The following is a 27,804-nucleotide window of genomic DNA, read 5'->3' on the forward strand; positions in this document are numbered from 1 at the left end:
GGGTACTAGGGAAGAACATTCCTTGCCCATTCTGAATGCAAATACATATATAGGAGAATACTATATATACATATATTTCTCGATTTGTTCACTTTTATTTAATTCAAAGTATATATGTACATACATATATACACACACATAAGTGCGCACGCGTTACTCTATGGGTGCTTGGTCCAACAGACACACACGACAGTAACAATGTTTGAACTTTAGTCAATGCCATACTACCTCACCCACCTAAACTTGAATTATTAATTAATCAAATCAAAAACCACCCCTCCCATACATATTCCCTTCTCTACCTAACCCCTTCCAAAAATAATCCCACATTTCATTATTATATATATATATATGTTTTTCATCTCATTAATTTTACTTCCCTCAAATTCGATCGAAAATAAATCTGTGTGACTCCATGTGCCATTAGCTATTACTTTTAAACTTCCCTGGCAATTTTGAGATTCTGTAGTTTATAAGTCATAGAAACTGATGGAAATCGACATGCGGAACACACACACACACACACACAGTTTCATCGTTGGCGCCAAGTCCACATGGATAAAGAACGTTTGAAATACAAGATATAAATAAGGGAATAAAATACAAATTTTAAAGATAGATATGCGTTTTATTTCAAGAAGGAACAATAAAAATATAATAAATATTATTGAAAAAAACTTTTTTTTTTTTTTTTTAATGTGAGACCTGAATATATAGGTCAGATTGGAACGCTGTTAGGGTCAATGGTAAGTCTAAGGAAGAAAGGGAATAAGATATTTGTGTTGTGCTGGGGAAATGAGAGGGTGGGGAGAGGCGGAAATTCCAAAAAGGAGGAACGTTGGAGAAAGGAGAGTGAGACAAGGCCCTGATTTGGCTCCTCTTCCTCTCTGCTGGCTCCTTCCCCACCCTACCACCACACCTATTGTATTCTTTTTAACTTCATTTTACATATTTTTCATTTCTATTATCCCCCCCCCCCCCCCCAACCCATCATCATCCATACTTAATATCCACTTACCGGCTATTTTCTCAGACGTGTCCACCTCCTAACCAAATATCTGTGCAAAATTATTTTGAGATATCACCAGTCTTGTACTCTAAACTCGCTCAGCCGATGGCCACTTATTTTCAGGCAACTGCATGTCCTTTTTTCTCTCCACATTATCAAATATTGTACTCAAAGTGTGAAATAACTACAAAAAAATATTCCTCCGGTTTTTAATATAAGACTTATTTAACTAATTTGATTAAATTAAGAAAGTTAGGTAAGTTAGTTAATTATAAGAAATATGACATGTTTTTTTCTAAAATATCATAATCATTTTTTTAATATCATTCTTCCCTTACTTACTTGATTATGGTTGAGGGAGTATTTATAAGAATAATTTAGAAAAAATTGATAAATATAAGATATAGGTCTTATATTTAAAACAAAATTAATTTAATAATTAGGTCCTATATTAAAGATCGGAAGAGTAATTGCTTTGATGGGGACACAATTTAATAATAATAATAATGACATTTTCGCATCAAAGGACTAATTATTTTTGTTTTGCTATCCTCTTATTGGAGTTATTATTCTATCACAGAATCTATTTACTGAGGCGAGAAGCTTGAAATTCAAAGAGGCTTCAATGAAAAAAATAAAAATAACAATCACAACAAGAACCTGCATTATTTCGTGAGGCCAAAAATAGATTACATGAAACCCTGTTTATTAACCAAAAGAAAGATGACAAAACAAAGAAAAAATTTATAATTCATAGTAGAAAATATAAAAAAGAACACTGAAGTATTATATATTGGATGAATGGGAGCTTGAAACAATTTGTGCTGGGAGGGCAGTCTTGGTGGGGAAAGAAATTAGCGGTGTGGTGAATCGGGGGAGGGGATTACGACTGGCCCCAACTATATTGGTGACACATGGCGAGCAAATAATAGATATTCAGCTAAAAGCAGGGAAATCAAGTTTAATGGCCATCCCATTACGTGTTAGGAACTCATACGCCCTCCCTCCGCCTCTTCTCTCTTCCCTCCCATTCTGCAAAATATAATAAAATTGTAAATCTCTATCTTCTCTCTCTCCCCTTTCTTCCCCTTCCTCATTTGTCTCGTATAAATTCTCGCATCGTCGCGTTTCTCATTTCTCCTCTCTTTCTCACTTACTGCGTCTTTCACAATCTTAACATTTCCCCATTCTGAACAACCACACGATAGGGTTTGTTTCACTTTGCCTGTTTAAGGTACGTCTTCTTCTTTGGCACTCCCTCCTGCCCTAGCTTCGCCACTTAATTTGTACATTGTCTCTTTTTCTTGTTCATGATCCCAATTGTATTTTAATTCAGTGCGTTATCTTCATATCGTTTTTTATCTGTCTCAATTTTGGTTTTATTTGTTGGATTTTGACTCTTGTAATTTATCAGGTGCGGGTATGTGTGCGACTTTCAATTTTAATTTAATTGAACCAACCCGTTTTTTTCTCCCCCACTTTCCCATGAGTCTGTCGCTCAGATTGTGGTTCCCCTTTTTCTTTTTCTTTTTTCTCTTCCTTTTCGGTTTCCGAGAGATTGAAATGGTGGTTTAGCTGCCCTCTTCTTTGTGTTTGTTTAGATTTTAGGCTTCTCAAATGGTGGTTTAGGGTGTGCTTGTAACGGGGGATTGACAGAGGAATATAAATTGGGTTTTGAGGGTGGTGGTGAGGGTAAATATTTGGGCGAAGATGGCAGATTTTCAACCGCTACAACAGAAGCCTGAATCCACTGATGCCCATACTGACTTTGAACGTGGGCTGGAGGACTTTATGCGGGGCCACTTGGATGATTGCATGTCCTTTGCTTCATGTAGTTCTGCCCGGACTCAGGATGGGGAGGATGATGAGGGTGATCAGCTAGCTAGGAGGAGGAGAAGATCTGATCTTGAGGGGGATGATTTAGCAGAGTCATCAGCTGCACGCCGGCGCCACTCACGGATTTTGAGCAGATGGGCTGCCCACCAGGCCCAAGAGATGATAACTACAATTGAGAGAAGGAATCGGGAGTCTGAGTTGATGGCACTTGCTGGGTTGCACACAGTCTCAATGTTGGACTCCTCTTTTTTGAGGGGATCACAGACTCCAACTTCTGGCCAGGAGGGGGCTGTAGAGAGGCCCAACACTCAGGCTTCTGCAATTCTTCAGATGTGGCGTGAATTGGAGGATGAACACTTGCTTAGTCGGGCGCATGAAAGGATGAGGGAAAGGCTGCGTCAACAAAGGATTGCTGATTCTAATGCCAACGGATCAAGTACCATTTCAGATAGTCGGGGAAGTGAGAATCAGGGGAGTTTGGTGGATGCAAGTGAAAGTGAAAATGATTATGGTACTTGGTCGCATGATCAGATTCAATCAAGGCATGAAAATGGCGACCATAATGGGTCTAGCAGGGAGCAATCTCCTGATCTTGGTGAGGTTGAGAGGGAGAGAGTTAGGCAGATTGTGCGGGGATGGATGGAAAGTGGCATCAGTGATCATTCATCTGATGCAAGTCAAAGAAACAATAATCGCAGAGCAGAGTGGCTTGGTGAAACAGAGCGTGAAAGGGTGAGAATTGTCAGGGAGTGGGTGCAAATGACAAGTCAACAGCGAGGTTCTCGTGGGAGCCGGAGGGATAGTCAACCCACTGAAAGTGGCTCTCGAGTTGAGAGAGTCCGTGATGGATTGTTAACTGATCATGATGATGGCCAGCCAGAGCATGTACGCAGAGATTTGTTGAGGTTGCGTGGACGACAAGCTTTGGTTGATTTGCTTGTGAGGGTTGAAAGGGAAAGACAAAGAGAGCTGCAGGGTTTGTTGGAGCACCGTGCTGTTTCTGATTTTGCTCATCGTAACCGCATTCAGGTCTGTTGGATTTTCTCTTAGAGTTGAAATTAACTTCCTTGCAATGTCTTTGCATGGTTGGAATCATGACGTAGAAGAATTGAAAAATATAGCATGAGCCTCTTGCAATCAGCATTTCTATTCAGATGGCCATATATGAAACTGTTTTGAAATGTGCAGTGATTCTCTTGATACTGAATATTCTGCTGATGTTTGCTTTCGGTTCTGATATATCTGCTCTGAATATTTTCCTTGCTTGGCCCCTTGATATAGTTAAAATTGTCACTGGTTCTGTTATTAACAGAGGATGCTGAACAGAAATGATAGAATATGGATCAGTGCTCCTGCCCTCTGTAACATATTGGTTTGGAAATCACTATACATAGCTTCTTAAACTTGACTGAGATTGTAGGATTATGTACGGGTGTCTATTATATTTCTGCATATATTGTGATTTTCACATCCACACAAATTATTGTTGCTGATAATTTCCTTTTTAATTTATTTATTCTTTTGATTCTTAGAATGTCAAATTGAATTTATTGTAGATCTACTTTCATCATCATGTGAACCATAATTAATATTTTTGTTGTCATTTTGATATTTTGTTATTTGTTTCAATTAATTTCTCTGTAAAAACATAGTAAATCATGTGACTGCAATGAAATGTTTGGCTTAGCGCTTTTTTATTATATTATATTTTTAAAAATTTTAAATTATATAACCTCAAACTTCTGCTTCTGCTTGTTGTAACTTGACTATTGATACATAAATACTTTTCCAGTCATTACTCAGAGGTAGATTCCTCCGAAATGAAAGAACTATAGAAGACGAGAGACCTCCTTCTGTGGCAGCAAATGAATTAGTTCAGTTAAGACAACGTCACACAGTCTCTGGTTTAAGGTGTGCATCCAAGACTTGAGGACATTCTTTTCTTCTTAAAATTAGGATTTAATTTCTTCTTCCTTTTCCTTTTAGAATATGGTACCATTTGGTCCTTTTATTTATTTATTTATTTTTTCTGGGTCGGCCTTCTCTTTTGCCAATTTAGGTGGCCTCTCGTCGGTGTCTCAGTGATTCAGATTTTATTTCAGAAAGTTGAAATTTGCTTGATGTTCTATCGTTTAAGTTTGTAACTTCACTTCTTTTGATTCTTATCAAGTATCAACTGAATAACATTTTTTAGATACCTCCGGGAGTGATTATGGGAGCATTTCTATATGATTTCTATTTACCCTGATCCGTTAAGCCTTTACTTGAACGCAGTAGTACTTTGGGTCATGCCCATAAGTTTCATCAATAAGCAGTGACATTTGCATATTTATGTTTTGCAATTCAACAAGACTTGAGATGTGTACCTAGTCTGCTCACTTGGTGTGTTTCTTTTTCCTTTTTAAAATTCAGTTCAATTTGGTGTCATCTGAATATATCAAGAAGTTTCCTTTTTAACATGTTGCCGCATCTCTGGTATCTATCTATGGTAAATTTGTTCACAGAAAAAGAAAAAGGAATAATCTTGAAGATTATTTTTGAGGCAAAAGTTGCATGTGTTATGATTCTTAGTGATGCTCTTTCTTTGACAATTCAGAGAAGGGTTTCGCTCAAGATTAGAAAATATTGTTCGTGGTCAAGCTAGCAGCAATTCTGATGCCATGTCTAATAGTAATAGCAGCGAAACCAGAAGTGATGTGAACCAAGAAAACAATTCAACAGATGCCCAGCACGAAATTTATGAACAAGGGCAGGTTAGGAGCCTGGAAACTGATGTGCAGCAGTTGGCTGATCAAACAGGAGCTTTCGAAAGTAGCACTAGTGAGAGTATGAGTTGGCAAGAAACTAGTAATCAAGGGGGAAACTGGCAGGAACAAGTTACTGAAGATGGTCGTAGAAATTGGCCACGGAGAGCTTATGGTCCGTTGAATCAATTAAGAGATGGAAGGGCTGCAAGTGATTGGCGGCATGATTCTCCAATAAATGTTGAAGGGGAAGATGCTCATCCACGAGAAGCTCGGGGAATTTGGCATCAGGATAATTCAAGGGAAGCTGCTGGTAATTGGTCTGAAGAGCCCTCTGGTCCTCCAAGGAATCGACGTGGTGTTCCTTTTAGGAGATTCAATAGGTTTCATCCACCAGAGGATGATAATGTATATAGCATGGAGCTTAGAGAACTTTTGAGCAGGTAATTCTTTCTTTTGTTTCAGAGAAGGCTTTATATAAACAGTCTTTCAAACCTTAGTTTGATATTTGATCTACTGGCTTATGTTTCTTGAAGGAAGCAGGGTTATAGTTGATGCATTTTTGCCTTTTTCAGGAGAAGTGTTTCCAATCTTCTTCGCAGTGGTTTCCGTGAAAGTCTGGACCAATTAATCCAGTCATACGTGGAAAGGCAAAACCGTGCACCTATTGACTGGGATTTGCACAGAAACTTGCCAACACCAGCTCCTGCCTCACCTGACGGGGATCCTGAACAACAGGCAGATGAACGAAATGGGGCTCAACATGATGCTATTAATAGGCCTTCTCTAGTGTTGCCATCTCCGCCAGTTCCTCCACCTCAACCGCTTTGGCACCAGGACTTGCATCAGACTGGATGGTCTCGCCATAGCATGCATCGGTCTGAAATTGTGAGTCTACTTACGTTGGCCTTGTTTTCTCCCTTCTTTCTTCAACTTAGCTTTTAAAAGATCACTGCATGTTTACTGAAATTTGTTTCCTCTTGAATGTCTATGTGGAAAAGGAAAGTGCATTGCTTTTCTTTTTATTTGAAATCATTGATAGTTACTAGTGAGTTTTTTCTGGGAACAAGAAAGCAATTAGAAGTTGGTTGAGATATTAACCTGGGCTCTTCTTCTTCTTTTTTTGCCCTGGGTAGATAATCAATCTGGGCTCTCAATCCTACTCCTTCTGTTTATTAAGATATTGTAAATTTAGTCTGTACCTATAAATGCCTTCATACTACGTAAGTATTGAACTTGGTGCTCAAGCAAGGTTATGGGTATTGATACTGATTGGTTTTCGGGGTAGGAATGGGAGATAATCAATGATTTGAGATCAGATATGGCAAGACTTCAGCAAGGCATGAATCACATGCAGAGGATGTTGGAGGCTTGCATGGATATGCAGCTGGAGTTACAACGCTCTGTCAGACAGGAAGTGTCTGCAGCGCTGAATCGTTCAGCGGGTGAAAGTGGTATGATTCTTTCCATACATTTTTTAGGACCTTATTTAATTTTTTTCCCCTTTTTGGTTGCGGTAGAATTCCTTTCTTCAATTTTTTGGGTCCATATTTAATTCCCCCCCGTTCTTCGTTGTGGGTCTTGTGTTTTGGAGGAAAGAACCTACTTTCATTATAGATGATGAAGTTATATTGGTTACATTTCCTTTAACAGCTATTTATTTGTGTTTATTCTTTACCTCGAGTTATTGATATGATATTAATTCGACCTTGCAGGAATGGGCGCCGAGACATCTGAAGATGGGTCTAAATGGGGCCATGTAAAAAAAGGAACTTGTTGTGTTTGTTGTGATAGCCATATTGATTCGCTTTTGTACAGGTATTGTATGCATGATGCATTCTTACTTTTTAGTGAATACAAAAACCCAAACTCAGTTTTTTCTTTTTGTAATTTATTTTAGTGGGATGTAATCTCTATTCTATTTGTGACCGTAAGATGCAATGGTCTGATATCCTTTACCTTGCAGATGTGGTCACATGTGCACTTGTTCAAAATGTGCCAATGAATTAGTTCGTGGTGGAGGAAAGTGCCCTTTATGCCGAGCACCTATTGTGGAGGTGATCCGAGCATATTCCATTGTGTAAAGAGGAAGTTCAAAGGGCACGGGAAAGAGAAACGTAAAATTGATAAGGTGGTAGGATCTGAGGGAGTAAATCTTGATTCTTAAACCCTCAGGTTCTTATCTGTAGAGTGTTCAGTAGCTGTCTGTTTTTCTTATTATACATTGAACACTGTGAATTGTATAATTGGATTAACGATGGCGCTGCTGATTCATCATTCTTGCGTAAATAAATAGTCGGCCTCCATATTCTTTCCTATATTTAATTATTTTTTTCCCTATGTATTGTGATATTTTTATTTTATTGGCCTAGGGATATTTTTATTTTTAAGTATTAAATTTTAATCATTAAATCGTAAAAGTATTTTTTTAAAGAAGTGCGATAAATCATCTATATATTAATTACAAATAATCAGCTCAGGACAAGAATGGAGGAGTTTGGCAAAAAGAGAAGAGAGAGAGAGAGAGAGAAGAGGAGTGATGTTGGACAACAAAAGAGGTGATCAACATTTGATGAAAAAATAAAGTGAAAAAGGAGTAAGGGGTGAAAAAAATAAAATACTACGCCATTTCAGCTCAACGGAGGGGCAGTGGAGGAATGGCCCAGTGAAGAGTGAGGAGAAGTTGATCTTGTTTTTCTCATTGTTATTCTATTGGAACAACAGATCACCGGAGAAGTTGGACGTTGTTTTTTCAGATATAAATTACTATCTTCCCAATTCTTAATATGAGTTTTTTTTTAATTTTGATTTTAAATATAAGATTCTAATTCATTTTGTTTTTTTATATTTATTATTTTTTTTAAGATAGTTCTTATAATAATGATAGTTCTAGCCAATATATTTGATTAGTAAGGATATTTTAGAAAAAATAACAAATATTTATTATAAATAACTAACTTAACTAATTTTTTTATCCTACTCAAATTAATTCACTAGCTTTTATATTAAATATAGGAAAAAGAGGTAGTAGTTGCTTTGTATTATAGCTTTTATAAGGTAGCTTTCTTATTTTGTGATTTGGACTTCCCTGACAGAAATTCTCACCCATATCTAGAGAACCACATCATCTATGCTTCGGCTAACTAACTCTCATATTTTAATCCTAACTGGCATTTACTTAATTTACGTTATTATTATTTTAATAAGATTTCAGTTTCAATAATTTCGTTTCCCCCTGTCTGCTCATCTCTTGTTCCTCCTTCGTCTATCGAGCAAATGTTCCTCAACCCTCTCTCATGCCTTCATTCCCTTACTTCACAAAGAAGACGGAGGGAGATAAATCAAGACTGAACTAAAAGTTAGTCGTCGCCCTCGCTGTCGGTGACGCGTAGCACTGGCAGTTTTTCCAATGCGGTTGAACGAAAACTTCTTCCTGTCCAAAATTGAAAACCAAATTCCACACCTTTTCTCAGATTATGGATGATTCATCATGAAAAACTTAGATAATCTAGTCTCCTACAACGGTGATCTCGTACGGGTCATCAACGTCTTGACCCGTTGTCCAAACAGTCAAGTTCCCATTCTTCCTCCTGCAGCGATGACGAAGTGGATTAGGAAGTTATTAGTAGTTTATGGCATTCTTCCATCGATTGGGTTTATTATGTGATGGTGTTGTTCAGTCAGATCATATGATTGATTCAACAGTCGTTGCAATTGGATTTTGGATGAAAAAAATGTTGTGCTCCGTATGCCTGCAAAATGCTCGCCATAATGCAGGAAATGGACACAAGCACAGAACTTTCAAATGGTTTTTGGAAAAACTTTAACCGTGGAGCTGCTGAGAAAATGTGGAGTAAAATTTAGAAGTTAAAAGTGCATAATAGATATAAATTTTCATATGGCTAGCTGCACAAGATAGATTCGCGGCTAATTCTGAAGGGCAAGTCGAGAATTGGCTCTTGATGATAATAGATGCGGCTTTGGAGGTGGTGAGGGAGGGGCACTTAAATCCCAGAACTGGTGCTTGCTGGTATCGAATTGTAGGGGAAGCAGGTAGTCTCAACTCGCCGGTGGAATAACGTAAGAGCATCCATATTATTGGATTTTCCAAGAGGCAAGACGACTTGACTCGCACGTGTTTTGTTGGCTGGGAGAGCTTTATAGTGGACTTGGATTTTTCAATTTATTATTCAGTATCCAGTTAATGCAAATATAATTCTGTTGTTAGAAGACTAATTGGGCGGACGTAATTGATTTTGCAGTTTGACTTTGGATAACTACTTTGACTTTTGACAACCATTGACTGTAACCTGTGCCAGACTGCAAGGGATGAAGCTTTATTATGCTGATTGTGTTGCTCTGTTTTCAAAACCACAGCAACAGTTTGTATGTGATTTTTTTTTTTTTTACCGCAGAAGAACAGCCTAAAAACTAAAACCAAGGGGAAAAAAAGAAAAAGAAAAAAGAACTTACTTCTTTCTGCCCTCGTCTGTGAGTCTTAACGCAACGGGAAAAGCCCAGGCAGGAGCACTAGGTATTTATTACTCCGCACAGGCTGCCACATCGAAGCCATCGGATCACGCATCCTTCAAAAACCACCTTATTCTGCCATTTCCGAATTCCACTTCTCCCTCCGGATTCAGGTCTTTTTTTAATTTCTCGTTATATTTTGATTTATCAAATTACATTTTGACCCAAATAGTGTATTTTAATCGGACAATTTTACCTGTTCTTGTTATTACTATTCCAGCGTTTCGAGCGCGAGTGAGTTTTCCTTATATCTTACTGAGAAGCTATTTGAAATAAGATTCACTCGGGATTGATTCGTTACGGAGCAAGCACCCAAAAGCCTGCTTCGTTGAATGCTGTGACTGGGTCACTATTGATATCTTTCGAAGATTCGAAGATGGGCCAAACAATGAGTGCTGACGCTGCTCCTGCTGCTGCTGTCAAAGATGAAACTACCAAGTCAAACTCCACTTCCTTGGAAACTGCCATTGCGGGTTCTTTCCTTTTCCTTTCTAACTTTGTATCGTAATGTGCTATGCTCGATTGCCAAATTCAGATTATTCACTAGCTCGTCAAAGTTTATTGGCTTCGCGTGTTTGTCAAAATGCCTAGTTGAAGTTGTGGGCTCTCAGCTTTTGCACTTTCTAATTTTCCAGCCTCCTTACCCATTGTTGATTCATAACCACTAGTGTAATGTTTTCTCTCTAATTACAGTTCACGGACAATTTCACATATTGTCTATAAAGCACCGTTTTTATCCCCGCAAAAACAAAGTTTTATGCTGTTCATGTATGACACTTGTATCAAATAAGATATGATATTTCATATTGCATTTCGTACTAATTATCCTTTGGCATTGCAGTGCCGGTATCGCTTCAGATCCTTTTTCTGTGTGAGCCGGCCTGTTGCCGAGCTAAAACGTCAACTTTGACACGAATATACATGATATGATAAGAATAAGAATAGTACAGAATAATGAGATATATAGTCTTCATAAGAAGTTTGAAATGTTGTGTTGTATTGGTTTGAATTTGAGTATAAAGATCCATATCTGAGAGTGTTGTTTCTGAGATCAATGCTTTATAGCTGCCAGGCAATACCTCCTCATCAGTGTTCAGTTCTTAGCTTCTATCCCTATTGAAAGATGAACCATTTTGATTACTGTTGCCTTGACCGGCAGTTGGCACAACTGGCAATTGCTATTGCTGATTCACTGTCATGGTGTCATCCTGTTATTAAATGCTGCCAAAAACCTGAATAGTTGAAATCTATGTTCAAGTAAGAATCAGTAATTATTCACGCAGACAAAATTCCTTTGGGGAATACGTTAAATTAGAGTTTATTGTAATAAATAGTTTTGAATGCGAGTCAAATACAGTCTCTCCTTTCTCTTTAATTTCTTTGTACCATAACAAATTAGCATGCTGTGAATCAGTATCGTTGTTTCATCTTGGCACTAAATTTGTAGATGATTGGAACTGTGATGGGTGATTACCTGTTTTCATTAATTACAGATGCTGTAGCTTATGGAAATGAAGGGACAGAGGTTGGTTCATTCCTAACATGTGAGTTTACGTGCTTCCAACATGCAATTTGAGTTAATGAAATTGAATTTTTCTAATTTCAGTCTGTTGAGGTAAAAGCTAAGAAAGCTTTGGAATGCCCTTGCATAGCTGACTTACGAAGTGGTCCATGTGGAAACCAGTTTTCAGAGGCGTTCCTTTGTTTTCTCAAGAGCACTGCTGAGGAGAAGGTACCTGGAAATGGGTGATTAGCAACTTGGCACCTAGGGCAATAATTCTCCTATTTAGTCAATGGATTTATTCTGAGAAATAGCTGTTCTTATTCATGTATTATTCATGAAATGAGAAGCAGGGAGCAGTGGGATGGTCTTTGTCTTTCAATTTGATTTTAAGTGAGCGTTACAGTTGCTTGTAGTTTTGATTACCTTGCAGTAGAGATGGACGATATTTCAGGAGGCATTTGGTATCTTGCCATATTTTCATTTTGATCTGATATCGTGGATTAAAGTTGTCATCTGTGATTTCTGTATTTGTTAATTTGATATTCAAGATGATGGATATCGTCCAACATGTTATAGTTTCATTTGATCACACCATTTAAGGGGTTACGCAATCATTTCATGCCACTCAAAAGGTCACCAAAATAAGCTTCTCATCCTCTCATATCTCGTCTTTAAGGGCTCAATTGACATTTATGAAATACCAACTGCATTCTTTTTGTGACAGTTCCTATTGTCATGCTAGACATGGACATTTTTGTACGCCATAATATCTTGTATATTGGTGTCCCACATCATGACATTGATTTTCATGCTACCATAGGATGTTAGGTAGCAATTTGTCAAATGCTTCCCGGGTATGACTGTCCATGACCCGTATCCTTTCACATTTCTCATTTTCTATGAACCAAAAATGTCATCAATAATCACAAAGATTCCCAGTTATACCTTTTTTGCATGGAGTACTATTTTTGGTTTATCATTATATCATATTGGTTGACACAAATCATACTGTTTCGGGAGTTCAGAGTTCTAATGGTGGTATGCTTTAAACTACATGTGCCAACCAATTAAGTAGCTTTGAAATGCTCGTTCTTCCTTTATATTTTCTTCATTATAATTTAGTGCTGAATTATGCTGTTTTCTCTCATGTCTTAGGGATCAGACTGTGTACATCCATTTGTTGCTCTCCAGAACTGCATCAAAGCCAATCCAAATGCTTTCCCCGAAGACATTCTAAACGAAGGTGAAGTTGAAGAGACGGAACCAGCCCAAGAATACAAGATAATCCCTCCCACATGGTCTAGAGAATCTCGAAACCCCAAACCCAAGCTTTAAAGGAAGAGTCCAGTTCTTTTGCCATTCAAACAGCTGTGGACCGAGTTCTTGCCGAATTTTTTTGGATCTTGCTTAGTTAATACTACCTCTAGTCCTATTTATAAGATCTCATTTGTAGATTACAAACAAAGTCTTATAATTAGGATCAGAGGTAGTAATTAGGATAGCTAAACCGATGAAAGGGTTATTTTAACAAAATTTAGAGGGTGTGCAATTTAGACTAAAGGTGACAAAATAACGGTTTGAACTTAAAAGGTGAAGAGATTCCGGTATAGAGAAGAGCAAAGATAGCGTGTGGAATTGATTTACAACAGTGTTAGGAGTTCATGGTGTGTTGGGAAGCGATATTCATAATAATGTAGAGCGGATGATGGATTATTATTTGAGTCCACATATGATGGACTGGTGAATTACTGAATTCGTATGGAAAAGTACTCGCAGGTGATGCGACATACGGCTGCACAGCAGCGAAGTAGTCACAGACATGCAATTACTTTCATGGCCAAGACCAAGACATCTGAGAAGTAACTGTGTTGACACCACAAGCATCACGAAGTTAATATAGATACAGCATCATTCGTGGTAGAGTGAATTATGTGGTGCTTTGTTTTACGTAGACCTGTTCGCGTATGATTGCATTCGCACCATTATTTACCAGTCAATATAATCCTTTACATGCACGCACGTCTTGGGGCCGTTCGGTTTGCTGCAATTGGACTTCAGAAAAGCAAAGCACCGCTTACCCTCCAACCTCGCAACTCTGGGCACCATAAGCACAAGTTAGCAATGCGTTAAAGATGACTCACTCGAGTCCCATAAGGAACACACCCCTGCAATTAAGTGGTTTTTTTAACTCACCTGTTCCAGGATTTTTCAAGTCAGGCATGTACATGAAATTGTGGTAATGAGAGCAAACGTGGTAAGCTACTGTGACTCAATGTTTAGCCCCACTTTTTTTTTTTTTTTTAATGATGGCATACCATGCCATATATAATTAACGTGTGAATACTGTGATTTGGGAATTTTAAACTTTTAAATTTAAATTTATAATATGACATAAGAGAATTAATAAGAAATTATAAAATGTATGAATTATTCTGACCAACAGGGATGAGATTTAAGGCCAGTCATAGTTGATTGATTTTGATCAAAGTATGTGCACGCAAGTTGGAGAAAGAAACGCACCAAGAAGCAAAGCGCACATCATGCAGAAAGAAACGCACCAACACACTGTTGATCTCGTTATAAAATGCTCCACACGCCCCCTTCAACCAACATTACCAGTTATAAGGTTCAATCTGGTGAGGCCATCCACAATTAATTAACACCCTTTGATTTGGTATGTACCTACTTTCATCTGTTAGGAGCTAGGGCTTTTCCCCTCATCGTTTAATTTGTTCACTCGTCATTCACTTTGAGATTTTTCAACAATTCGTCTGAGACTCTGCTTAATCATGTTGTCTTTTTATTTTTATTATTCTGTAATATTTTGCATGTGCCTTCCCCTTTAGATCTCCCTCGGGCATCCGTTGAACTTCCACCAAAGCTTGATCATGGCAGTTCCAGATTATTCTGCTGAATCCTCAATTTTATTGTTCTTTGGGAAGAATAATCCCACTAAACACATGTAATATGGGAGTAAATATGATTTTTTAAATAATTTTACTGGATTTATTTCTTTGATTTTCGTTAAAAATGGTTATAATAACTGAGATGAACTTAAAATTCTTTTACATACATTCACCCTACAAGAAAGGGAAAAACAAGGAAATACAAGTTACATGTATTCAGCGACATCATCAATATAACCGTATGTCAACGCAAATATAGAATTCTCATGCAATCAAGGTAAGAATGTGATTTCAATCAATTTTCTATTTCCTCGTGCAATTATATAATGAAATTGTCATAAAACAATTTTTGTCACTCATACTCTTGGAGAAGCATTCACTCCCCCGGGAAAGAGTTCAATGCGTCATGTGGCAAGTCGAAAGTGTGATTGGCTTGGCCAGGTTCATGTCAATTAATTAGTTTTGCCTAGAGAGAACATGTAATTTTCTGTGATCAAAATATGTCTACCTTCAAGGCCGTTAATTAGTTTTCGAAGAAACAAATACAGAGTCATTATTCTAGTGGGGTGACAGGCACTACTGCTTTATTTACTTTGCATACAAATGAGAAAAATGTTCAAAAAGAAAGAGAAAACAGACCAAAACGAAGACGCACTAATGAGCATTCCTATGCCTATCATCATCCAATATCTTGTATTCCAAAGCCAGATCATTTGAATGCTCTAAAAAATCGATCATTGTTCTTCACACGATCTGCCTCAATTATCAAAGTGTGAGTTTGCTTTCAAAATCCTTACACAGACTAACTTTGTGTTTTCAGAACACCATAAAGCAAATTAAGTTTATCAATGGCTAGCTTCACTGAGAAGGAAGAGGCTCTAGTCAAAAGCTCTTGGGAAGATTTGACAAAAAACTTTTCCCACCACAGTATTCGTTTCTACGCCCTGTAATTGTCTATTGCGATATATAACCTCATTTTTTTTTATTTTACCTTCCTCTTCAACTCCATTTCATTTAATTTGCTAATGTATTAAATGTCTTTCCTCGTTTCTTATTTTTTTTGGTTCAACTGAATAGGTTGTTGGAGATTTTACCCGCGGCAAAAGACATGTTTCCTTTCCTGAAGGACGCAAATGAAGTTCCCAAAAATAACCCGCAGCTAGAGGCCCAGGCCATGAAGGTTTTTAAGCTGGTAAGTTTATAAAAGTACTACAGAAACTAACATAGAAATGTTTCCTTTAATGAAAAGAATGGATCCCTTCCTGTGCTTCTTACTTGTAATTTAATTTTTATCCTCTCTTGTTTGTCCCACTTGTATTACAAGACTATCTCGAAGGTTTTAAAACAAAGACATACATACTACAATTAATGTGTAAATACTATGATTTGTGGATTTTTAGACTTTTGAATCAGCCATTCAACTACGAGAGAAAGGAGATATTGTGATAGAAGATGCTACATTGAAGCAGATGAGTTCTGTGCATGTTCAAAAAGGAGTTATTGATTCTCATTTCGAGGTGATGCAAAGTAATTAGAACTAGTAATATGCTCTTAATAAATATGTATAATTAAAACTTGGTCATCTAATTTTTTTTCTTCGTGATGAGCTAGTGATGAAGTGAAGCTGATTTTTGATTTGTAGGCGCTGAGGGAGGCAATGCTAAAAACAATAAAAGAAGGAGTGGGAGCGAAGTGGAACGAGGAGCTGGGCAATGCATGGGCCAAAGCATATGATGTGCTGTCAGCTAAAATCAAGAAGGGAATGAAAAATGCTTAGTGTATTAGGTGATGATGAAGGTTCGATCAGAGAATAATCTGCTTTTGGAAGCTTACTGTAAACCGAGTTTTTTTTAAAAAAATTTTATGGATGCAATGGAAAAAGAATAAATATGGGATTTTATTATTTGAATCACTTGACAATATTGCGCTTCAGCTTTAGAAAGTTATGGTATAACTTGCCTCTGCTTGAAATAGTATTGCGTGAACATTTTTATCGATTTTCCTTAAGGCAATAAGAGGATAAATTTATGTGATGCTGAATTGTCGTAAATTCAAGAATAAGACCGTATGCTGACGTGGACATACATTTCTCTGGCCATAGCCGGTTGAGTACAGCATTATCCAACTCGAGTCTAAGAATCACATGCAAATGAAATGCAAAGAACCTAATCCAATGTGTGTGTTATTCTACTTACAAAGAAAGAAGGCATTTTTTAGTCATATATTTTTTTATATGAATGTATGATTTTATTTTTCATTTAATATTGTGTTGACTTTGTTTATATAAGGGATTTTAAATAAGAAAAAAGTTAAAAAATTGTTGAATTTTAAACGAAAGTTCATAAAATTTAAGTTTTTAGTTTATTAGTATAAAACATATTAAAAGTGACTTGTAAATAAGATAAGAAGAGTAACACACAAGAGTTAGACAAAAGAGGCCATTAATTATTAAGAGAGGCTAATTAAGCAGTTACAAAGCGACCTCATCTCAATCTCATCCTACTTGAATACGACGCGTTTTCCCAGTCACAATTTCCAACCCCCGGCCTCTTCAATTGAAACCCGGCAGTCCTTGACTCTTTATTTCCCATTCTCCTTTTCGGGCCATTCCCAAAATCACCACAATTTTTTTTTAAAAATCACAAAAAAGATCTTGGAATTTGAAAAACGTAGATAAGGATTCGTGACAACTTCATTATGAGTTTTGACAACTTCATAGCATATTATTATTATCAAAAATTGTAATAAAGTTGTCATTGGTCTCTATCTGTATTTTTTAAATTTCAGAGTTTTTAATTGTGATTTTTTCAATTTTCTTTCCTCCCAAACGTTGGGTAGGGAAAAATTTATTGTAATATGACTAATTTAGGTAGACTAACAAAACTAATTAAATTAATTATTTGTAATAAATAGGTGTTGTGTTTTCTAAAATATTCTTACTAATCAAGTGTATTGGCTAAAACTAGTATTATTATAAGAAATATCTTCAAAAAATAAATGAATACAAAAAAAATTAAAATATTATATTTAAAATTAAAACAGAAGTCAAACAGACTTTATCAAGAAGCCGGGGGTAGTAATAATTTTTTCGGCCAATGCGTATCGTAGTACCGTAGGTAGTATATCCCCCAAACAGATGACATGGTATTTCGAGAATATGAGCCAAGGTAGAATGTAACTTTGAATTGGCCAACAAAAAAAAAAAACAAAAACGTTCTTTTGAAAGTACTACTTCCGGTCCTTAATATGAGACCTTATTTATCTTCTCTCTCCACGTGAGAGCTTTTCTCTCTCCCTGTGAGAGTTAGTTACGGCAGTTTTTCTTCTTGCCGCCTTTCAGTGAGATCTCCGCCGCCCACTGCGACGGAGTTAAAAGAGAGTCGAGTAGCTCGTTCATTGCGACTTCTCGACAAAGTGAGGATTGGTGATTGGAGTGTCGGAGGTAGAAAATATGGAGGAAGATACGCAGAAGAAGATGTTTGACGGACGAAACGAGAACCAGAATGAAGGTCTGGAAGCGAAGCTGGTTTGGAAGAATAAGAATCAGAGGAAGTTGTTCGGTGGAGCATTAGTTGGAAAATTAATGTCTATGAAGAATATGAATAAAACGACGGTTTTATAGATGATTCGCAAAGGATGGAATCTCACGAAGAATGAAGATCTGGAGATTACTGATGTGGATCAAAATGCGTTCATATTTGAATTCCGTCGAGCGGAGGACCGTATGAGGATTCTGAAAGGAAGACCATGGTCTATACAAGGTCAGTTGCTTAATATTCAAATATGGAAGGATTTTATGACCTTTAGTGAAGTAGATTTCCATAGTTGCCCGTTTTGGATCCAATTTCATGATCTGCCAGAGGAGGCTATGGATATTGAGAATGTGAGGATACTCGGTTCAATGGTTGGTAATGTGGTGATGATCGAAGATCCGAGAAGAGGTAATCTGTTGACCAGAAGCTTCCTAAGGGCAAGGGTGGTGGTGGACCTGAGAAAACCACTGATCACTGGAATATGGACACCGAGACCTGACATGGACCCGGTGTGGATCAAGATTAAGTATGAGAGACTGCAACAATTCTGTTTCTGGTGTGGTCGGATAGGTCATGATCAGAAACATTGTCCTTACCACTCTGATGAGGAGGAGGATGTATCTAGAAGGTTTGGCACCTGGCTAAGCAGTCCAGCTGCTAGAATGATTACAGAGCAGACTATTTGTGAGACAATGGGGTGGGAGGAGTTTGAAATATCTGCTAATAGACCTGCTCTAACTGAGAGAAGTATAATAGTTGAAAAAGAGAAGTGTTCAAAGATGAAGAATCAGGAAGGGGAAAGCAGAAACTTAGAAGTGAAGAAGAATAAGGTCACGGTCCCAATTAATGTTGAAACTAGCAGGGAAATTGAAAAGCTGATTAAACCAAGCATCTCCGAGATTGATGCAAGACTGGATCAAGAGACTGAAGTAAATAAAGGAGGAAGTGAAGTACAGAAACTAAACAGCATGAAGGGAGAAGAAGGAGGGCAGAAGGCTGAGGAAAATAATTTTGACATCACTAAAGCAATAGTGGTTTATGGAGCTGCGTCTCCAATCTCTGATGTCATGGATAGTTTAAAGAGAATAAGATTGAAGAGAGGAATGGAGTTTGAAGAAGAAGAGGGAGTCATTAAAAGGAGGAAACTATCATTTCCTGATGAACCTCTTGAATGTACACAGATGCCTCAAGAGGAGAGGGTAGTAAAAGAAGGAAGGAGGAGCGTTGGAGCTATTAAGAGACAGATGCGAAGAAGTGGAAATAGAAGAAATTCACTGATAAAGGGTGGTGGCAGAAGTAGAGAGAAGAAAGGAGAAGACAGGATGGTGTTGGAGGAGTTGAGTATGAATGATGCTGAAGGTCCTGGTGGCTGGCCTCAAACAGCCACCAAGGATCAATGAAGCTAATTTCCTGGAACTGTCAGGGTTTGGGAAGAGCCTTGACAGTCAAAAAATTGAGGGAGGAAGTTCTGAAGAGTAGACCCTCATTAATCTTCCTAATGGAAACAAAAATAAAAAGTGAAAAGATGAAAAGAATTCAAGAACAATGTCAGATGGATGAGGCTTTTTTTGTGGAGCCAAGAGGTAGAAGTGGAGGAATGGCAATTTTATGGATTAAAGACTTGGTGGTGAATGTGTGGCACAATTCACCAAACATAATTCATGTTTCAGTGGTCTCAAACACGGTAAAGGTTCCTAAATATATTACCTTCGTCTATGGATCTCCTACAGATGAAGGGAAGATGCTGGTGTGGAACAAATTGAGAAGCATAGCAGAGGGAATTGAGGGTGCTTGGTTCTGCGTGGGTGATTTTAATGATGTTTTGTCAAATGAAGAGAAGATGGGCAGACTACCAGTTGATATGAGAAGGGTGCTTAATTTTCAGAGTATGATGGCCGATTGCCAGTTGATTGATCTGGGATTTCAGGGTCCTAAATTCACATGGTGTAATAGGAGGCTGGGGGTAAATCATGTGAAGGAAAGGATTGACAGAGCCATGGCCAATACTGAATTTTGTGATGAATTTGGAAATGTGGTGGTTTCTCATATAGAACCATTAGGATCTGATCATCATTTGCTGGTAGTTGACTTTGAATTTAAACACTCAAAAGTACAAAGAATGTTTAAATTTGAAGCTGTTTGGGCTGAACATGAGCAGTTTATTTCGGTAGTTGAAAATAGCTGGAAGAAAGAAGTGTATGAAAGTAGAAATAAGGTGCAAGAGCTGGTCAAAAGGCTATTGAAATGTAGGAGGGCTTTAATAAGGTGGGGCAAGGAGAACTTCCCAAATGCACGAAAATTAGTGGAAGAGCTGACCTGCTAGCTGGAAGTATGTAATAGTGGGGCCTTAACAGAGGATAGCAGAAGAGAAGCAGAAGTTTTAATTAAAAAGATAGAAGAAGCGTGGGAAAGGGAGGAAAAATATTGGTGGCAGAGATCAAGAGTAAACTGGTTATCAAGTGGTGACAAAAACACCAAATTCTTCCACTTAAGCACTATGAGAAGAAGGGCCAGGAACAAAGTTGTTAGACTGAAAAATGACAGTGGCAGATGGATAGAGGAAGAAAGCGAAATTAATGGGGCCTTCACAGAATTTTACAAGAACTTATTCACATCGGGAGGGAATAGAAATATGGAGGTAGCCCTTCAGTTTGTAGAAAAGAAAGTGACTATGGAAGATAATTTGCTGCTTGAAAGAGAAGTTACAGTGGAGGAAATCAAATTAGCAGCTTTTCAACTAAATGGCTCTAAAGCACCTGGGCCTGATGGTTTTTCTGGTATTTTCTACCATGCAGCCTGGAATGTGGTTAATGAGGAGGTAGTTTTGATGGTAAAAGATTTCTTTCAGAATAATACTAGTTTGAACTTGGTAAATAAAACCAATATTGTTCTGATTCCAAAGGTGGAGAATGCTGAATCTGTGGGGCAATTCAGGCCTATTGGACTTTGTAATTTTGCCTATAAGATTGTATCCAAGGTCCTAGCAAACAGAATGAAAATGTTGCTATCTAGAATCATATCTGAGCATCAAAGGGCGTTTGTAACTGGCAGACTGATTCAAGATAACATCTTGATTGCTCATGAAGCCTTTCACTATCTGAAGAATAAGAAGAAGGGGAAGAGGGTGGATATGGCCATCAAAATAGATATGAACAAAGCCTATGACAGGTTAGAATGGAAGTTTGTAGAAGAAGTGATGAGAAGACTCGGGTTTGGGGAGAAGTGGATTACCTGGGTTATGGAATGTGTGACTTCAGCTAGTTTGAGTCTGCTCGTAGGAGGAAGGAAGGTGGCTGATATAAACATGGAGAGAGGTATTAGACAAGGGGACCCGTTGTCTCCTTATCTCTTTATCCTGGCTGCTGAAGCTCTTTCGGTGATGACACAGTGGTTTGTGGAGAGGAGTCGTTTAAAAGGTATTAAACTAGCTGCAAGTTGCCCAATTCTATCTCACTGCTTTTTTGCAGATGATGCTCTTTTCTTCATTAATGCAGAGAAGAGAAACTGTAGGTTGTTAAAGAGCATACTGGATTGTTACTGTGAAGCATCAGGTCAGGTGGTGAATTTTGATAAATCCTGTGTTTTTTTCTCAAAGAACGCCAGTGATAGCTTGAAAAAAGAAATATATGATGTTCTGGGGATAAAGGCAAGCGAGAACCCAGGGAAGTATCTGGGACTACCACTGATTTGGGGGAAATCTAAAGCTGAAGCTCTTAATTTTGTGAAATGCAAGATGAGTTTAAGATTGCAGGGTTGGAAACAAAAGCTTTTAACTTTTGCGGGAAGAGAAGTGCTGGTTAAGTCAGTGGCGAATGCAATACCTGTGTTTTCAATGTCTTGCTTCAAATTCCCTCGAAAATGTTGTGTTGAGCTGGACAGTATGGTTTCTAAGTTCTGGTGGGGCCAGAAGGAACAGGAGGGGAGAATCCATTGGAAGTCTTGGAAAAGTTTGTGCAAAGCTAAAGGAGAAGGGGGTATGGGATTCAGAGAGCTAGAAGCCTTTAACTTAGCTCTGCTAGCAAAAACAGCATGGAGAATGGTGCAACAACCAGATGCTCTTTGGGTAAAAATGTTGAAGGGCATATATTTCCCTAATGGATGCTTTTTGGAAGCAAAGAAAGGAAATAAAGCATCCTGGGGGTGGTCGAGTGTTTTAAATGGAAGGGACCTGATAAGGAAGGACCTATGCTGGAAAGTGGGGAATGGTGAGAAGATCTCTATTTTTAATGATCAATGGATTCCTACTGCAGACTCTTTGAAATTGAAAAGTAGGAATTTGAATGATAATTCAAGAAATCTCAAGGTAAGTAGTTTGATTAAAGAAGGAAAGTGGTATTTTGATGAGACACAAGATGCACTTGATGATGAAGACAAAGAACTCATTATGCAGGTCAAAATTCCATCAATAAGCAGCAATGACAAAAGGGTGTGGCTAAAAAGCAGAAGCGGTGAATACATGGTAAAACTAGGCTATAAGATTGCTCTGAACATAATGAGGGATAATGCTACTGATAAGCCTAGTTCTTCTTATAAACCCTCTAAGAACCTGTGGAGCGGGATCTGGAACATTAAATTACCTCCTAAGGTGCTGCATTTTATGTGGAGGGCTGTGAATGGGGCTTTGGCAACTAAGGAAGCGTTATTCAGGAAGAAATGTTCAGTGACCCCGATATGTGAGATCTGCAGAACACATGTGGAAACTGTTGAGCACATGCTATTTCAGTGTCCATGGGCAAAAGTCTGCTGGTTTGGCTCCCCTTTGTCACTGAAGTTTGATGATAAGGGAAACTTTCGGTTTGACAAATGGTTGGAAGAATGGTTGGACAGTAAAATGGGTAAGGATAAACAAAATTTAGCAATTTTTGCAGGAATCTGCTAGTGGATCTGGAAATCTAGATGCAAGGCAATTTTTGAAGGAGAAGATGTTGATGCCTTGAATTGTGTGGCAAAAGCAATGAGATTAGTTAGAGATTTCCAGAATGCAACTGAAAGGGAGGGAAGGAAGGAAGGGGGCAGGAAGGGATGTGATAGAAACCAGGAGTGGTTGAGACCAGCAGCTAACACGATCAAAATTAACATGGATGGGGCTTTCAAGCATGACTCTAAGGAAGCAGCAATTGGTGTGGTATGCAGAAATGAGAAAGGAGAGTTTATTGGAGGCTTAGGGAAGAAGGTGGAGTCGAGTTCACCATTTATGTCTGAATGCTTAGCTCTTCTATCTGCTTTAGAAGTTGCTGAAATAAAAAACTGGGTTCATGTGGTCTTTGAGATGGATTGCCAGGAGTTGTATGGTCTAATGCAGAGGAAGGATGGGAAAGGAGGAGAGTGGTGCTGTTCAGAGGTGGTGCAGAAATGCATTGATAGTCTTTCGGGTAAGTCTTCATGGAATCTTTCCCTGGTTGACAGAAAAGGAAACAAGGCTGCTGATCTAATTGCAGCTGAGGCATTGAGGGGCATGGTACCTTCGGGATGGCTTTCAAAGCCACCATCCTCTCTGTTGGCTGTTTTGACTAATGATGTGAGCTCCTGTGGCCTGGTGTGTAGGGACCGTACTGGTATTGGCTAAGTGTCCTCTATTTTTAGTTTCTCAGTAAGTCAGTTTATTTTCTGTTTGGTCTTCTTTCTTTGGTAAGGTTTGTGTGTTAGGTTGTATTATAGGCTTTTGAGTGTTTGCTTTTCCAGCCTTTGGGCTATTGGTGTTTGTACCTTTCTTTTGGTTATTAATAAAATTGACTTGTTTTGCTCAAAAAAAAAAATATGAGACCTTATTTGACTTTTATTTTGATTCTAAATATAAGACCTCAATCCAATTTGTCTCTCATATTCATGCATTTTTTTCTCAAAATAATCCTTCTAACAATGGTAGTTTTAGCCCATACAATTTATTAGTAAGGATATTTTAGGAAAGACATCACCTATTTGTTACAAATAATTAACTTAACTTCTTTCTTTTATTTCCTCAAATTAGTCAATTAACTTTTATAATTAGAACAAATTAATTATATATTTTATAATTAATACAATTGATTAGTAATAATTTTATGTTCAATTAATAAATGGTTAAATGTACTTATCTATATATTCAGTTCATAACATGGATTGAGTGCATGCCACCTTAGTTTATATATTTAATTTGTTCAATGAACCGAACCTATGGCATCATAAGAAGAACTTAAACGAGAAATAATATCACCAAGCGAGATATACTTGGGAGTTTGTACATATTTATAACTTTAATTTAAAAATATTTTCCAGCTATAAAATCGTTGAAAATTTTTTAATATCAGGAATTAACGAAGATTCACATAGGCGCTTTGTATCCTGAGAGGTGGGGATCATTAAATTTTTTTTTTGGTAGTCTTAAATCTTAATTAATTTAGTGTAATTTTTACTCTACAACATTGCATTTACTCGTTTAATTAAACGAAATCAAATTACTCCATTATTATTATTTATTATTATTAGTTATTATTAGTAAATGATAGACCGTAAATTCAACTGTTTAGATTTTCAAACATAAGTAAATCAGGATTCAGGGATACACAAATCAATTTACAAAATCCATCGGAAAAGAAAATCCATTTACAAACCTTTCACCCCATTAATTTCGTCGAACAAAGCAAATTAAGAAGTCGGAGTTTCTGAGTATTGAGTATTTGAGATGGATCCTCTCTTTTGACGAATGACGACGGAGGAAAGAAATAGAAAGAGACGTGAGATTCATTGAGCTCCATCTCTCTATTACAGATCCATAGATACATATCCAAATTCATTGGAGCACACATGGAAAGATTTTATCAACACAGAAATGCACTCCACTCATGAATGGTTACCTTCAAAAGGTCGTCAATGGCGCCCCTTCATGTCCTTAAATATCAAACCCTACCAACCACCTTCCTTCACCTCCATAATAAACTATGGCTTCTCCGTCTTCTTGCTCCCAAAATGAATTTAACCAGTTTCACAACATCGACCGCATTCTCTTCACCCGGCTCTTGGTGTCTCTTGGCCGCGAACCCAACGAGGCCATGCAGGTCATGGCATACCTCATTTGGCTGGAGAAGATGAGCAAGGATTTCAGGCTCGTGTCCAAGCTCCTCAGTGCTTCTGATTCATTACTCCGTGACCTCGTAAATGAGGTCGTCTTGGCCTTGAGCTGCATCGAGGGCGACCAATTCCCTCATGACTCCAACCTCATCAAAGACTTGCGTTTAACCCAGAGTATCACTCAGAGGAGCGTCACCATCCGTTACTTGCTCCAAAACCGTGAGCCCATAGTCCATGCCATCACCAAAATAATCAACGACGTCTGCATCAGAGCCTTCACCGACATAGTGCAGAAAGTGGGAAGTGAGAAGGCTATGATAAAGCGGAGCCAGATAAATCCGGGGGTGCAACCTGCTTATTATGACTCTACTCGTCATGCTGTGCAGCCCCAACACAACACTATTGCTCAGTATGAGTCTCAGAATGATGAGGTGAGTAAGATGTTAAAGAGGTTGGAGCTGAGTACTACTGGTGCGGGAAGGAATGTGCCCCCTGATGAAAGGACCATCTTTTTGACTTTCTCAAAAGGGTACCCTATTTCTGAGGCTGAGGTCCGAGACTACTTCTCAAGGTTCTTTCTGCATTTCCCTGTATTACGCACTAGACTTGTATATAATAATTCTCAATTGTATTTACCAAGGGGGATAAACGTCAATTCTCTCTTGATTCATTTGTTGCAGAAGATATGGAGATATGATAGAAGAAGTATGTATGCAAGAAGTGGAAATGATGGAGCAACCTCTATATGCTCGGCTGGTTGTGCGTGGGAATGCCATAGGTTTGATAGATGCGGTGCTGGAAGGCAAAGGCAAAGTGAAGTTCAGCATCAATGGAAAGCATGTTTGGGCCAGAAAGTATATTCGCAAGACCAAATCTCCGCCAACTTCCCCTTCTTATTCATCTTCACCCTCCCTACCTACCCACATCTAGTCTCGTATATAATCCAGTTCTGTCCTTCACATTACTTCTCATTTATTCGTCGAAAATTAATTACTTGGCATCCATTTCTCACAATCGAGGATTTGTATGTATCTCCATACGTGTGGAACTGTTTGGTCAATGGTCATCCCCCCTTTTTTTTTTGGGGGGGGGGTGTTTTTATTGTATCAGTGCTCTGGATTGCCAAATATAATGATCAAGGATATAATGTTATGCTCAAGAGGAGGATTACATCCGCTTCTGTTTGTTGTTTTTTTGTTAATCTAGGCATCCTTGCTTTGTATTTTAATTTGTTTCGTTGATTGGTGTGCTTACCTAGATTCCTTTTTCCCCCTCCTTTTTTCTGGCCAAAGTTGGTATGCTTGCGTAGCTAGTTTCTGAGTTCTGACAGATCTTTTTTTTTTGCCTGAAGTTTCTGATTGATCTGACTATTCGGCCAATTATATACTTCTTTGATTCTTTGATGCGTAGATAGGAATTTCTTGTGTGTTTGCTGCTTAAACATGTCTTTTTAGCAAGCGGGGAAGAAATGAAAATCATATTTTATGAAAGCAAATGTTGTGGACTGTTACTCGAAGGAGCCAATATCGTCATCCAGAATGATCCCCGTGCCTCAAACCGAGATGGGTCGAAACTAGGATCCAAGTAAGGAAGTGGGAACACAAAATATTTGAGTAAAAACCGAATCATATTCCTCCATCCCTTATTATAAGATCCTATTTTTTAAATTGGTTTATTCCTATTTATAAAATCTTTTTTAAATTTGTCTAAACAATAAATACATTTTTACTTACTTTACCCTTAATTAATATACTTTCTCGTATTACCTTTTCCCCATACATTCTCTCCATTTTTTTTCACTCACACCTACCCACTTATAAATAAGGACATACTTAAGGAACAAAAAGACATTTTCAACATATTTATTATTTTTAATTAATTTTAACAGTTTTTTTAAAACCATATAATATTAAGTAGATCTTATAACAAGGGACGAAATGAGTAGTTTTAAAAAAAGAAATTTTACTATATACAAAATACATATGTGAGAAGAATTGTATCTCAATTTGTATGAAAATATCTTTATAAAGTATTTTCAGTTAAAACCAAACACCCTTAAGTACAAATTGATATGTAGATGGCTCCAAGCTTTGGGACCAAAACAAGAAATTAGGGCTTGCTTATTCTAATAAAATCCCCTGAAGCCGTTTAATGCTTCGAAAGTCCGCGGCTGGCAAAGTCAAGTTCAGGGAAGTGGGCGCCCAACAAATTCACGAAACGATTCTGGGCTGAAAGAAGGGATGCAGCGTCCCTGCAGATCTCATTCTTTGGATTTTAGTGTTCTGCTATGGAAGCTCAACACTGGGCTATCCTCAAAGGTCCGACCTTGGCATGGGAAGATGGAGTCATCGCTCAATCAAATGACTAATAAGTATTGGGTTTAAAAGGAAGAATTAGTCTCTTATAATATACATGATAAATCAATATTTGAATTCTCATTAAGAGAAGTGCTTATATTTAATGGCCGACAGTGACTTGAACAGAATTGTTGATACTTGTGCATATTAAAAAAAAAATGCACAGTGCCTTATTGATACGCTGAATTCCAACGTTGATTGTTGAACCTACTAACTGTAGCTTACTGATTCTCAAAATACAAAGTATGCGAAGCTACAAATCTTGCCCAGAGCTTGCAATGGTGTGGCTGGTATACTTGGGAATTGCTGAACCTTCTGTTTTTTATTCGTGCCCTTCA

The 27,804-nt window shown here is 37.8% G+C and overlaps 5 protein-coding genes across 5 annotated transcripts; all 5 read left to right on the forward strand.

Annotated features, from left to right (window-relative positions):
* The first annotated feature begins 2,031 nt into the window (after window positions 1–2,031).
* On the forward strand, window positions 2,032–7,914 carry LOC114738962 (uncharacterized). The gene is made up of 8 exons (XM_028927025.1): window positions 2,032–2,243; window positions 2,424–3,874; window positions 4,638–4,756; window positions 5,442–6,032; window positions 6,165–6,477; window positions 6,878–7,043; window positions 7,305–7,407; window positions 7,556–7,914. Exons 2-8 carry the CDS (start codon window positions 2,720–2,722, stop codon window positions 7,671–7,673), a joined length of 2,565 nt encoding a protein of 854 aa, XP_028782858.1. The 5' UTR covers window positions 2,032–2,243; window positions 2,424–2,719; the 3' UTR covers window positions 7,674–7,914.
* Window positions 7,915–10,097: 2,183 nt separating this feature from the next.
* Window positions 10,098–13,033, forward strand: LOC114738963 (mitochondrial intermembrane space import and assembly protein 40 homolog). Its single transcript, XM_028927027.1, has 5 exons — window positions 10,098–10,232; window positions 10,397–10,592; window positions 11,613–11,644; window positions 11,726–11,851; window positions 12,779–13,033. The coding sequence occupies exons 2-5, from the start codon at window positions 10,496–10,498 to the stop codon at window positions 12,956–12,958; spliced, it is 435 nt and encodes a 144-aa protein (XP_028782860.1). The 5' UTR covers window positions 10,098–10,232; window positions 10,397–10,495; the 3' UTR covers window positions 12,959–13,033.
* A 2,344-nt stretch (window positions 13,034–15,377) lies between these two features.
* Window positions 15,378–16,306, forward strand: LOC114738948 (non-symbiotic hemoglobin 2-like). The gene is made up of 4 exons (XM_028927011.1): window positions 15,378–15,475; window positions 15,607–15,721; window positions 15,930–16,046; window positions 16,172–16,306. Exons 1-4 carry the CDS (start codon window positions 15,378–15,380, stop codon window positions 16,304–16,306), a joined length of 465 nt encoding a protein of 154 aa, XP_028782844.1.
* A 1,845-nt stretch (window positions 16,307–18,151) lies between these two features.
* Window positions 18,152–19,462, forward strand: LOC114738970 (uncharacterized). Its single transcript, XM_028927035.1, has one exon. It carries the CDS (start codon window positions 18,152–18,154, stop codon window positions 19,460–19,462), a length of 1,311 nt encoding a protein of 436 aa, XP_028782868.1.
* A 5,517-nt stretch (window positions 19,463–24,979) lies between these two features.
* Window positions 24,980–26,039, forward strand: LOC114738953 (uncharacterized). The gene is made up of 2 exons (XM_028927016.1): window positions 24,980–25,680; window positions 25,790–26,039. Exons 1-2 carry the CDS (start codon window positions 24,980–24,982, stop codon window positions 26,037–26,039), a joined length of 951 nt encoding a protein of 316 aa, XP_028782849.1.
* The last annotated feature ends 1,765 nt before the right edge of the window (window positions 26,040–27,804 follow it).

The sequence above is a fragment of the Neltuma alba genome, unplaced genomic scaffold (genome assembly GCF_004799145.2).
Source record: "Neltuma alba isolate B1F8T4 unplaced genomic scaffold, ASM479914v2 tig00013730_pilon, whole genome shotgun sequence".
Taxonomy (NCBI): domain Eukaryota; kingdom Viridiplantae; phylum Streptophyta; class Magnoliopsida; order Fabales; family Fabaceae; genus Neltuma; species Neltuma alba.

Bases quoted from the DNA above. Each gene is read 5' to 3' on its own strand.
- LOC114738962 (XM_028927025.1), top strand. From the start codon at position 2,720: ATGGCAGATTTTCAACCGCTACAACAGAAGCCTGAATCCACTGATGCC. The intron at 3,875-4,637 runs GTCTGTTGGATT...ATACTTTTCCAG, and splicing joins CTCATCGTAACCGCATTCAG to TCATTACTCAGAGGTAGATT. The intron at 6,033-6,164 runs GTAATTCTTTCT...TGCCTTTTTCAG, and splicing joins CTTAGAGAACTTTTGAGCAG to GAGAAGTGTTTCCAATCTTC.
- LOC114738963 (XM_028927027.1), top strand. From the start codon at position 10,496: ATGGGCCAAACAATGAGTGCTGACGCTGCTCCTGCTGCTGCTGTCAAA. The intron at 10,593-11,612 runs GTTCTTTCCTTT...CATTAATTACAG, and splicing joins CTTGGAAACTGCCATTGCGG to ATGCTGTAGCTTATGGAAAT. The intron at 11,645-11,725 runs GTTGGTTCATTC...TTCTAATTTCAG, and splicing joins ATGGAAATGAAGGGACAGAG to TCTGTTGAGGTAAAAGCTAA.
- LOC114738948 (XM_028927011.1), top strand. From the start codon at position 15,378: ATGGCTAGCTTCACTGAGAAGGAAGAGGCTCTAGTCAAAAGCTCTTGG. The intron at 15,722-15,929 runs GTAAGTTTATAA...GTGGATTTTTAG, and splicing joins CCATGAAGGTTTTTAAGCTG to ACTTTTGAATCAGCCATTCA. The intron at 16,047-16,171 runs GTGATGCAAAGT...TTTGATTTGTAG, and splicing joins TTATTGATTCTCATTTCGAG to GCGCTGAGGGAGGCAATGCT.
- LOC114738970 (XM_028927035.1), top strand. From the start codon at position 18,152: ATGATTCGCAAAGGATGGAATCTCACGAAGAATGAAGATCTGGAGATT.
- LOC114738953 (XM_028927016.1), top strand. From the start codon at position 24,980: ATGGCTTCTCCGTCTTCTTGCTCCCAAAATGAATTTAACCAGTTTCAC. The intron at 25,681-25,789 runs GTTCTTTCTGCA...CATTTGTTGCAG, and splicing joins GTCCGAGACTACTTCTCAAG to AAGATATGGAGATATGATAG.